Consider the following 13,363-nt stretch of genomic DNA (forward strand, 5'->3'; position numbering starts at 1 on the left):
CCCTTGAGGTGTAATTTACTAGCTGTGCAACCTTGCTTAAGTTACTCAACTTCTCTGGTATATTTCTCACCACCTATGGAATAGGACACAAAATATCTGTCCCACCTGTCTCAGAGGGCTGATGGGAGAAATCAAATGAGAATACATATGTAGCAACTATAAAATGTCATCAGGTATTATCACAGTGTTGTTCTGTTGTTGTCATTACTGGCCACTACCTCTGAAAGCTACAATTCTTCCCCAGATCAACATTTAGTTGGTTAGGGTCCAAAGTACAACTTACTCCCCGTAACCCCCATCCCCAGAACCTACTCATTTCCCCGGTGTATTCAACAAATAGCACACATCTGGCCCACGCCCTCCGTAAATTTAGACTTTTACTCCTCAGGAAAAGCTTAAAGAGAGTTCAGAAAAGGGAGCTGGAAGTCCTGCTGCCAGCATCAACCCTAACCCCTAATAATGTCTCCCTTTCAGAATAAGTCCATTCAGGAGGAAAAAAAAAATCAAATTGAGAAGCTATAAAATGGCAACAGAGATGAGGTTTCTAGCCCACGTTAATGACCAGGCCACGATCGGATACTGCACTTCTGCACTGCAAGGCAAAGCAGCCATGGACACCAAACCACACAATCACCTTGGGGCAAAACCAGAAATCATTTCGTCAGCCGACATGGTAAGAGGCTTAATTTCATTGATATGAGTGAATTTTCTCATTTCTTTAGCTTTTCACAACTGCTTCTCCTCCCTCAGCCTAAAGTAATGGATTCATCCTGAAAACAACAAGGACCCTGGAATTCAGAATAGGGAAGATAGGAAGTTCCCTTGACAAACTCACTTCCTTAACTTTTTCTTCTTTTCCAGGGAATGTGGAGGGAAGAAGTCCGTGCTAAGCAGCCTGTTGATAGTTCTATGTCCCCCAGAGGGATAGAGGGCATGGCTAAGGGATGCACCCTCCCCTGGCCTGCCTCCTAAAGCCTTGCCTCTTCTGACCTCTGAATCTATTTCTCACATAATTTGTCGGCCAAGCTGGCTGTTTCTTCGTTTATTTGCTCTAAACTGAGCAGTCCTGAAAACGAAGGTCAGGCAGTGCTGATTACCTGTAGAAATCTACCCACACAGATCCTTGAGGAGAAAGAGCCCAAGGGCTTCTACCACCAGAGATAGACAAGGTGGAAGGAGAGGGGCGGTTTACACAGCTAAACTCAAGCCTAACCCTTTATGAAAGGTGGATTTCCTGTACAACTGTTCTGACAAGCAGAGGATTAGGCACTTCATATATTCTGCTTGGGTAAGAGACTCAGACAGAAGTGAACTGCCACAGAGGAGCAAATTGCTTTACTAAAGGTCTCTAAGGTGGTTGTATGCCACAGACAAAGACATTTTGGTTGTCAATTGAACTTCTCAACCGGAGTCAACCTGCATACACAACCACAGCGTGAAGGTGTGTGGTTCCCATCTCAAGCATCCCACACACTGGGGTTAAGCTCTATCCGTCCCATATTAACAGCTGCGATTCTCTATCCCTCTGGAGGCATGCATGTGGCACTCCCTCCTACCACCTCCTGCAATCCAGGGTTACTAACAAACCATAAAAGCAAGCATAAATGATAAAGAAAGGAATGCCAGCCTAGCCCTGCCTCAATCCCAGGCCCTAAATGTTCCCTAAGAACAGGGAGCACAAGCAGTGTCTCTTGGGTGCCCTCTTGCTGCCACCGGGGCTTTTCTGCAAGGCTGCAGTGGAGGCTTACTCTATGAACTGGTAGGGGAGGAAAAAGAGGAGGAAAAAGAGGGGGAAAAAGAGGGGGAAAAAGAGGGGGCCAGGGCACAGAAAAGGGAAGTTATTCCAGTGGTGGCCAATGAATAACATCCAGTGATTTATAGGAAGTATAATCCAATAATACAGTAAAATAAAACAGTGTGTGCCTGAGATGGTTTTGATTCCAGGAATTATAAAACATATTTTTTAAAAAGACAGAGACAGAGAGAGAGAGAGAGAGAGAGAGAGAGAGAGCGCAAGAGGGGGAGAGAAAAAGAGGGGGAAAAAAAGGGGGCCATATTGGAGCAAATTGGGCACAGATGGGGGTGCAATGGGGTTTCAGTGATGCCCTACCACAAATGTTGCTTCAATTATTCCTCTTCAAGAAACTAGAGTTTTATTTCCCTAAATTACAGAATTTTTTAAAAAATTAAAATTCTTAGAGTGCTTGTGGTTGAGATCAACCATTCCCCCTCCAGCACCACATCAGCCAATCAGATGGCTACTGAAGTGTTAAATGCTGAGGCACATGGAGAAGGCCCCGTTTCTCCCTTCAGGAATGCTGCAGAGAGATCACCAAGTGTGACATCACTCTGGGAACCACCTATCTCACCACCACCCATCACTCGCCAAAGGGTAATTTTGGACAAAGGCCAGGAAGGAAACACACTGTTCAATGAGGGCTGGCCTGCCCAGAACCTGGCCTTCCTCATCCATGCATTCAATGAATCCTTAATGAGTGCCTAAGAAATACCAGGCACCATGCTAATGGCCCCAAACACCCCTCAAATGTATCTGTCCCCAACCACTTCAGTGTAGGTATTAGGATTCTAGACTCTCTGTAGTCCCACTGAAGTAGGCTTTTTGCCTAGGGCCCATATGAGGGGAGGAGATAAAGGTATCCCCACCAATAGCCCTGAACTTGTGAGTTTTAAGATCACTGCTGAGACCTGAAAGTTTAGTTGGTTAAATGATGTGGCAAAACTCATCTTCCCTTATTGGAAGGGGGACAAATCTCACAACCTCTGCCTCCCTGAGCTCCAGGAAAAACTATAACCTAGAAAAGGGGAAAGATGCCTGTCATTCACCACCATCTAGGTTTTTCCCCTCCGTTTGGCTTGTGAGGTGTCCAAAGCTTTAAAACAGTTCTATGTCTCTTGACCCCAAGGAAAGCACATTTGAAAAGTAATCACACTGAAGTGTTAGTAACGGTATCATTTCCACCCTGGACTACTGGTATTTTGAAAAGAGGGCTTATACAAGGGTAGCATCAAACACACACAAAAAAGAATCAGAGGCATCAGCAAAGGATGTACTTTTTAGTAAGGACGTCCCTGTTGCCCTCCTTAAGTACCACATCTACAGGGAAGGGTCAGGCACAGATTGAGAGGATTCTGACTGCTTTGGGGGGCCACAGATCACCGCTGTTTCAGGCTGGAACGTTCCTTCTCCACAGAGTCCAGGAACTGACATATGCAAACACCCACCCAGAAGGACACGTCCAAGAAGGAACGGAAAGAAAAATGATGGCCCAGATGTTCTGTAACTTGCAGTGACTGCCAAATCACCACAGACCCCAAGCACCTGGGAGGGCCAGGCAGCAGCAGGCCCTTGCTTCCTGGTTTCAGACAGCCAGGGTCCCGCGGCTGGGTGGCGACTCTGACAGCAAGCAGACTGGCCTGGAGAGAAGCCTTCAGAAGGGCACCGGCTGACGGGACTTGGGGGCTGAACACTCAGGGCTGATTTATCACTTCCTTACTCATAAAAATGTGATTCAAACTGCTGCTGATTAGTGAAGGATTTAAATCTTTACCCTCTCCCCAACCCCCTTCCCTCTCCACCCCCGGCACAGATGCTGCTGCTCAGCCACAACACCCCCTTCTTGCCACTGTCCGTGCAAGCACAGCACAGGGGCCCAGAGAAGATGACTCATGTGCTGGGAAATGGAAAAGCGCATCTTCCCACCAGCCAGCTCTGCTGAGTGCTCTGCTCACCCCTCTCCCAATGGCAGCCCACACAGTGGGGTCTGGACGGCCGCCTCAGCTGCACACCGGGGACTTGGCAGCACGTCCACAGAGCGCTCTGTCCTGGCTGAGTGTTATATCCTGTGGCCCAGGCTGTTTTCCCTGAAACACCCTGGGAGCTTCTGACCACCTCAGCTCATACTCCTCTCGGCCCCAGCTGCCCCAGGGAGGTGAGCGCCAGGACAAAGCCAGAACCAGTGGTAGGGTCTCACGCACAGGCTGCGACATGTCCTTCCTGGCTATCAGGTCCTCATTATGACCGACCATGGCAAAGAGTCCTAGAAAAAGTACCCTGGCCTCAAAAGGGGAACCACTTACTTCCTTCTTTCTCTGTTCTCACCATCTCACCTTCCTTTCACCCATATTTTCTTAACTTTTACTTTACAACAGCTCCAGGAAAAGGACTCACTGGTGGCCTATGAAAGGGCCAACGTATTTCTTTCCATGGAGCAGAAGTTGCTGACAACAGATGCTCCACAGGCAAGAGCTGCGGGGTCTTTACATCCCCGCCTCCAGGTCACTCGATGCAGGAACAGGGCCTTGGCAGAGGCTGCAGCCCTGTGACAGGCAGCTTGCTGTTGTTACAGGGAGGCAGGAAAGTGAAGAGAAAGGCACCTCGGGAGGCCCCATTCCCTGAGTCCAGTGAGCTTCCCACTTGGTAGCCCAACCAGCGGAGTAACGATGAAGGCATCAATCTCCCTCCCCTCTGGACTGACGGCCTCACCACACTTTACAAACTTTATTTCCTCATTCCTGGAAACCTCCACTGCCCCTCAGGACTGCATGCTTCCTCAGAACTGTTCTTGGGAATAGTTAGCCAAGTTCAAAATGGCACCTAAGCCTCTGCATCTCACCTTCTTCCGGGAATTCTAAATGCTGCAGCAGGCAGCGTGAAAGCAGAAAACCCTTTAGGATTCAGATGTGATTGAAAACCCAGGCAAACTAGCAGAGGACCTTGCAGAGTCCCAGGAGGAGCCAAGTTTCAAGGGAAAGTGCAGAATACCCACTCATCAGGGGAGAACACCCCCCTGCAGCAGGCTGAAGCATAACCTAAATACAAATGGGAAGGGAAACAAATCAACTTCGGAGTGAGAGAAATCACTAAGAAAAGGTGCGATGAAAGGACTAGCGATCCTCTGTCTAGAAACACCAGGTCTGTTTTACAACGGACTCTCCATAGGGTAATTCCCGCTTCTTGGCATTTCAGATGATAAGCTTCCAGCCCTGAGACCAGACACTCTCTGCCAGTGCTCTGAAATGATTCTTTGGCAGCAAGGACCAAGTCTCCTTTGCAAACAAAACACACAAAATAATGTCACCTCCATGCTACAGATTTCCATCAAGTCAAACCCCATCATCTTTACCTCAGTGGGGTGGAGGAAAGGGAAGGGGAGGGGAGGGATCCGGTAACATCCTTCAACTGTGACCTGGTCATCAGAACATTTAAAAATCCTGCCAATCAGCACCACCCCCCATTTCTCCTACCCCAGCCCCCACCTCATGTTAAAAACACCCCAGTGTTCAGAAAAGCATCTCGGAATGCACACTAGTACATTTGCCAAATTCTGGGCCTGGTGATTTTTGTGCTCCCAGATTTGAGTCGCCAAAGCTCATCGATTCTCTGTTCTTACTCCCTGGCAGACTCCCACAAGGGATATCCCATAGGGAACTAGACTTTTCCATATTGAACAAACAGGGTACATGAGTCCAGAAACAGCTATTCCCAATCCCTGCCAAGCGTATGGTCTCTGCAATGAAACATTTCAGCAATGCCTCCCCCCCTGGGAGAGGCTCTGGGTCTGCAGCCTCCAAGAGGCCTTGCTGCTGCCTTTAGCATGGCCAGATGTGCAACAGCATCTCTGGGTTTGCAAATTAAGCTCTATACCCATGATTCCCTCCAACCATCCCACCCAAGCACTAGAGAGTCACACAGATTTCAGAGAGTAAATTAAAGATCTGAACGGCAACGGGGGAAAAGGGTGTGTGTGTGTGTGTGTGTGTTTTGGGGGGACTGTGTAGTGGTATGGTAGCATAGGAAAGAAGCTAGATTAATCTTTATCTGTCTAGATAAAGAAACTGGACATTCCTCACCTTTCAGTTGGGAGTTGTGTACAGCAAACATGTTGATGGTCATAAGCTGCAGCATGCGGGTACTTCCAATAGGAGAGGGACTACGCTGCAGCAACACCTGGAACTCCTTGAGGACCTTCTCAGCCACTGCAGGGAATGTCTCCATCCTACAAATACAGCCAGCCCATCAGTGAGCCACATCCCCAAGAGAACTCGGTATACACACACACACACACACACACACACACACACACACACACACACTCATTCTCTCTCTCTCTCTCTCTCTCTCTTTCTCTCCGCGCCCCCCCTCCCGGAAAAGCAGATGGCTAATGCCTAGGACATTTCTTTGCTACTTTCACAAACCTTCCTAGCACCCTAAGGTTGTGAACAAATTTAAGAGAAAGAAGTTCAGAGTTTAGAGATGGAAATAACTCAATTTTTGGATAAATCGCCATGAGTTTTCATGCTTTGGTATGCTATTTCCTAACCTCTGGCAATAACTGGATTCAAGTTGAAATCAAAGTTTCTCTCTGAAACAATCAGTTTTTCTAAATAGTGAACAAATTTCCTTTAAGCTCTAAGACTGGCATATTCCCCAAACTCTCTGCTATGAAAACCATATTCTATGAAGAGGTACGTGAATCTAAAGATTCTTCACTCAAAGCTTTACTTCAGAAAACCAGACGCAGTTCTGCGGCCGTCTACTTAGGGACTCTCACACTAATCGCTCCACCTAAGGATCCCAATCTCCCCTGGAAGAATCCCTCGACCTAGGGCCCTGATGATCTGTTTCGGTCTTTCCTGTGTTGCTGTCCTCCTCCCTCTCACAAGCCTCTGCTCATCAGGGTCTGTATGTTTTCAGGCCAGTGGAAATATAATGCCCTGGCCAACTGCCACTCCCAATACAGGAAGAGCCTGTAATGTAGGGAGGTAGAAATCTAGCCAGTGACCCAGGGCTCCTAAAGAGAGGTCATTCAAACCAATGCCTGCCAAAAGTGGCCACAAACAGTGGTGCATGCCTGGAGCTCCTCTGGCAACAGGAACAAACCACAGCTGAAGTCCTCAGAAATAAAAAGCAAATTTGAACTTGGTGCTAGAGAGAGAAACCAGGCACACGGGCCTTAGGGCCATGCCGAACAATTCGTGGTCAGCAGAGTATCTTTTATCCATCCTCAACGCCCCCCCACCCTCAAAAACAAACAAACTGCTTGTGATACCCTGTGGGGTGGGGTGAGGGAGAGCTCCAGCCTGGATTAATAAATAGCTTCTGGAAAGCCACAGGGAAGGGAATCCTCCTCAAAAGATACAAAACCGTTTCAAGTCCTAGGGAACGGTGCTTCTACTTTCACCTGAACCTTTCCCCGCTGAGCAGTACCTTCCTCAGGTCAGAAAACTCCAGAGCTTTCTGGCCTCCTGGCAATCTTCATTGCTTGCCCTTGGAGGCAACTCCTATGACTTACCTCCTAGTACCCAGAAGTCATGCCACAGTTATGGGTCAATTACAGTTTATACTCCAGTGCCCTTCTCTGCTGAGCTGCCCTCATTTTCATTGGCACAAAACATGCCAGGCTTTCTTCCCCCCACATGCCATTTCAAATGCCACTGCCACCACCCAACAACAACAACAAAACAACCGAAACACACTCTTCCACCCCCCCCCCCTAAAATATTTCAGAACCATTAAAACTCTTGGTCAGTTTGGAATGGCAGAGAGTGATATGTTTGAGGCTGGATTGGATCCATTTTTCCCCATGGGCTATAACAAAGGTTTCATTTTAAATCTTGACACTGTGCAGCACTCTTTCTGGTGGAGGTGGGGAGGGGGGCTAGCACTTCTCGTTACGAGAATAGCAGAGTTCACTCGGCTTGAAAAGCAGCCACACTGGGCAAGTTTCAGAGCCATGTGTCTCCGTGTTGAAAGGCGGTAGAGAGCCAGCACAGAACGACATGACAGAAGTGTCACGTGGGACAGTCTTGCTTCGAGGCTGTGTCTGAGGAAGCCTCTTCCCTGGATGGGAATTGAAACAGATCCATTAACACTCCCTAGGTCAGAATGAAGTCTCAAAAGAGCACCAGGCCAAATGTCCACATCTTCTTTTTTTCGAAAGTTTAAAAAAAAAAAAAATCCCCTGTTCGCCTTTCAACTAGTTCAACATGATTAAAACAGAAGAAAAAAAAAAAATCAAGTGCATAAGTTAGAGTAACTTCAATTCTGAGATATGAGGAAAGATGGCATTCTCAGACAAAAATCAGTTTTGTTAGGCCACAACTGAAGGACACACAGATAAAAGATTCTTCCTCAGAGCTCAATAACAGCGTTTCTGGTGCCCAGTTTCGTAACCAAAATGATGTCTGTTTTTGGCCTCTAGTTACCTGTAAGTAGTTTTCTTTCTTTCTCTTCCCTCCACCCCATATTGCAGAACGAAAATTATACCAAAACTGAGATAATGACAGTATACAATTTGTTTAGGAAAAAATCCACAAAATAAAATTATGGTTTTTATGGCTACATGTGTAAGTATGTAAATATAGTAAAAAGGTCTGGAAGAATACATAACCTGATGTCCGGCATTATCTCTTTGGAAGGCACAGGGGTTGGGGGAGAGTTGAAAGAAATTTTAGAAAAGAATGTTATACTTTTATAAGGAGATTTTATATATTACTTATGTAATAATTGTAAAAGTTTTAGGCAAGAAGCAGCAGCAGTAGTAGCAGCAGAGGAAGAGGAGAGAAAGCATAAAAAAAGGCAATTTATAACAGCCAAAAACTGGAAGCAACCTAAAACGCCCAACAACAGCCGATGATGAAAACGGCACATCCATACAACTGAATTCTATTTTTTAAAAGCTGTATTAGATTTTTTAATCATGTGGGAGAAAGTCCAACATATATTAAATGTGGACAGTTTTAAAGTAGTTTAACGCGATCCCTTTTTATACATATTTGTAAAAAATAAATAAGAAAATGTGTGTGCGTGATGTATAGAAAAGAAGATAAAATATACACCAAGTGTTAGTGGTAGATAGTCATCTCTGGATAGTGAGAATAATTTTTTATTTCTTCTTGTTGCTGGGTTTTCTAAATATTTTACAATAAGCACTGTATATAGTAAAAAGATTTCCCCCACAATGAATACTTCTGGCTTTTGTATATAATACATTTATAATTAAAAAAAAAATCAAGACACAAACATTATATTCTTAACAATTCAGAGTCCAAAATAAACATGAGCCTTTGAATTCCAAGAGATCTTGAAGCTGTGCAAATAGCATGACTCGGCAAGCAAGTAAAAACTAAAGTGGTAACTTCAACCTAGGCTATAATGGGAAGCAAAATTATTCTGTTTGTCACAAATCAAAAGTCTACAGGCTGCCGGCTTCCCGACCTCTCTCAGAGGAGTCTGAGCACAGGTCTGATCTGCCTCTCCCGGGGAAAGCCAGTGTCTGTCAGGAGCCACACGGCACCCTGACCTATTCCCCTTCCTGAGCCTGAGAGGATTCCGGCCCCATCCTTTAAAGCTGCAGAAGGTACGGTCACTTTCAGGATACTGGCTGGCTAAAGCGACTGCTTTCTGAAGTGATCTCCAGAGATACCTTGTCTCATTTGAATGGCAGTTTCAAGAAACCAGTCTTTCAGACAATACTGGGACCTAGACCCGTGAGTGACTCAGATAGTGACTAACGGGGCAGGACCCAACCTCTCATATGCTGGGGAACACAGCTGGGCCAGACAACATTCTCTGCAGAAAAGAATCAGGCTCCCTAACTTTTCTTAACATCTTAATTTTTAAAAACTGAACAAGATAGGAGCGAACCAGTAGCAAAAAACAAAACAAAACAACTAAGCCGTATGACAGGGTAACAATGAGGGGAAAAAAAATCATAGTGCTACAGAACATAAGGACTGGAACAGACCTTGGAGATCATCTATTTAAACTACTGATAAGGAAACCAGAGCCCACAGAGGCTCTGACTTGTTCCCTCTCGAGGTCTTAGAACTAGTCAGCGGAGAAAAACAAACTCTTTTTGGCACTTGATTCCATCTAACACTCCGCACCTCTTTTTCGCTGGTTGCTGAGAGGAAGGAGACCAGCGTTGCACACATTAGGCCCTCAAGCATACGCGGATGCAACGGAGAACACGGGGCACGGACAAGACGAAGACTGGGAGAGCCACGGGGGGCTTTTCTCAGCAGGCAGGCGGGACAGTGGATGTGTCTTCAGCTGCTCCCCATTACCATCTCCTCACTCTTAACTCGTTTTCAACGCCTCCCACATTTCACATCTTCTTGGTAATTAGGCAGCAGTCCATGTTGTTGTGTGTGGCTCGGGCTCATTGCTTTTCTAGTCTTACAGACTTCTATACTTCTTTTTTTCCAATAGAAAAATTATTGCTGTTTCTGCCTTCCAGAATAAATATGGGGCTCAATTCTCTTTTTACCTCTAGGAGAGCACAAGAGGAATACTCACCGAGGGGCTGGGGTGCCTAGAATTTACATATATTTTCCTCATATGAACACTACGACGACTCACTGTCCATGAAGGTGCAACTAGACTGGCCTTATCTTTTTGCCAACAGAATATGTTATATGCAGGAATGGAAGAGATCTTGAAAAATAATCTGGACCACAGCAAACCACCTCTGACAAATGAGATAATCTATTCGCTCGCAAAGGCTTCCAGAGAAGAAAATTCCTGAACGTCTTCCCTCTGTGAAATCTTCTTACACCTAACCCAAACCTCTCCAGCTGCAACATAAGCCTATTTTATTTTTCTCTTGCTGTCATCCAAAAGAAGTCAAAACTATTTGGTTATGACCCTAATATTTAAACATAGTTAGGGTACCCCCAACAGCTGTCTCCAAATAAAACTTTTTTTACCTTATTTTTTTTTTTTTTTTTTGCGGTACGTGGGCCTCTTACTGCTGTGGCCCCTCCCGCTGCAGAGCACAGGCTCCGGACGCGCAGGCTCAGCGGCCATGGCTCACGGGCTCAGCCGCTCCGCGGCATGTGGGATCTTCCCAGACCAGGGCATGAACCCGCGTCCCCTGCATCAGCAGGCGAACTCTCAACCACTGCGCTACCAGGGAAGCCCTACCTTATTTTTTTAAAGATTAATTTGTCCTCTCAGAAATCAATTTCTAGCTTTTTAATCATTATCGTGATCCTTTCTCAAACTTCCTTCAAAATATCTAAATATGAGAGTTTTAAAAAGGGGAAAAAATAAGGTTCTAACTAATGCTTAACCTGATTTAAAAATATATGTGTGTGTGTGTGTGTGTGTGTGTGTATATATATATATATGTATATATATAAGTATGTGTGTGTGTGTGTGTGTATATATATATATATATACACACATATATCTCCTAAACATTCGTATACTCTGGACCAAGATTTTTTAGTCCCAAGAGTCTCTAACAGAGCTAAGAAATACCTAGGGCCCTGGTTCTCAACCAGGAGCAATTTTGCACTGCGGGGAACATTTGGCAATGTCTAGAGACATTTTTAATTGTCATAACTGGGGGTGAAGAGAAGGAATGCTACTGGCATGTAGCGGGTAGAAGCCTGGGATGCTGCTAAACATCCTACACAGGACAGCCCCTACAACAAAGAATTATAAGGTTCAAAATATTAACAGTACAGAGGTTGAGAAATCCTGACTTAGAGCAAACATGAGGTACATAAAAAGTTAAAGAACAAACACAGGAAAAAGAAAAAAGGAGAAAATACTGACTAGAAAGGTAGTAAGGGGAAAAAAAAGATTTTTTAAATGAGAATTTTAAAAGAAATAAAGAGATAAGGAACCATAGCACCTACTTTAAGTGCAGTACAGTGGTATTTCTCATATGATGTGCCATTTTATGAAATAATATCTTCTTATTATAAGATAATAATCCTGAAACTGCACCCACCCTGAAACTGCACCTTTACATTACTCACTACTGACTGGCCTACTACGACCCACAGAATACTAGATCCTTCTCTCCAGTCTTTCACAATCTACCCATTTCTTGTAATAATTCACTTATTCCTACAACAAATATTTACTGAGCACCTATTACATGCCAGGCACTAGGGATACAACAGTCTTAAGCAAAAACTCCTGCCAGAGTAGAGCTGACGTGGGGGTGGGGTGAGGGGTTGCTACTGATGCACCTAGTTTACTTTGCTGAGTAAATCACTTCACACTTATTTCTGCTAGTAGAGATGCATCTATTGGCACTACTCCAAGTTTCCCAAGTCATTTCAAAATCAAGACTATAGCCATCCCTGTCACCCTTGCCCAGGCTGATGACAAATGAATATGTAAAAGGTACAGTGTCTAGTTTACCATCCACAAACAGTGTTTCTTCAAGCAGGACAAAGCTTTTCAGCTTCTCCCACTAAGGAAACCTTCAAGAGCATTACAGATACACTTACAAGGTTATGACAGAAAGTGAAAGGGAGGGGCTTCCCTGGTGGCACAGTGGTTAAGAATCTGCCTGCCAATACAGGGTACATGGGTTCGAGCCCTGGTCCGGGAAGATCCCACGTGCTGCGGAGCAACTAAGCCCATGTGCCACAACTACTGAGCCTGCACTCTAGAGCCTGCGAGCCATGACTACTGAGCCCACGCGCCACAAGTACTGAAACCCGCATGCCTAGAGCCCGTGCTCTGCAACAAGAGAAGCCACTGCAATGAGAAGCCCACGCACCGCAACAAAGAATAGCTCCTGCTGACCACAACTAGAGAAAGCCCGCACGCAGCAACAAAGACCCAACACAGCCAAAAAAATAAATTAAAATCTTAAAAAAAAGAAAGTGAAAGGCAAACACTGACAACAACCGGGGGAACTATAATCCAAAGCAAATCACCTCAAAGGGTAGTTCACAATAAAACCTCCAACTCAGAAAATATTAAAATGCAGAGACGACCTGAGGGCACTACCACCCGTTCCTCTCCTGGAATAACGAGGCACTCAGCACAGGGGCACCAGCTTTACACAGTGAGGAGAAACTCGGATCCACCAAAGGGATACTCAAAACCTGATCTCTTCCCAGAGACTTAATGGATTAAGTAACAGGGTCTCACCCACACCACCTTCCCTGAGACTTATATGGAAATCCGTGGTGAATGGTGAAACCAAAGAGAAGTCTTAGCATTTACTGAGGTCAGCAATATGGTGCAGGAAACTGAGCACAGGAGGAAGGGGTATGGTTCGAAGGAGAAGAAAATGTTGGAAGAAAGAAATTACTGTCCATTAGTTTTCAAGGGAAAACTAGTGGATAGTATTTTCCCCCAAGGAGGACCCCTGGCAGCTGCACCCAGGGACTAAGCATGACTTCCTTGCGGAGCTCACTAGGGGCTGAGCCGGAAGGCAGAGGAAAGAGAAACCCAGAGGGATTAGGGGTGGGGGCTGGGAAAAGATTGTGGTTAAAAGGGGGCTTTAGTAAAGGTAGGGAAGGGGGAGCCAGAGGGATGGAGAGTAATATTTCCCAAACTTCATGAGCACAGTAGGAGAGCGAGTGA

General features: G+C 45.5%; 1 protein-coding gene across 1 annotated transcript in view; it reads right to left on the bottom strand.

The window, feature by feature from the left end:
• The window catches only part of SMG6 (SMG6 nonsense mediated mRNA decay factor), a 237,562-nt gene that overhangs the window by 173,984 nt on the left and 50,215 nt on the right, over positions 1-13,363 (bottom strand). Inside the window, exon 10 of the mRNA XM_082861071.1 lies at positions 5,872-6,017. Within this exon, the coding sequence (XP_082717197.1) occupies positions 5,872-6,017 (146 nt within the window). The remainder of the gene's footprint in view (positions 1-5,871; positions 6,018-13,363) is intronic.

This window comes from Leucopleurus acutus (genome assembly GCF_964270905.1).
Source record: "Leucopleurus acutus genome assembly, chromosome: 19".
Lineage (NCBI taxonomy): Eukaryota > Metazoa > Chordata > Mammalia > Artiodactyla > Delphinidae > Leucopleurus > Leucopleurus acutus.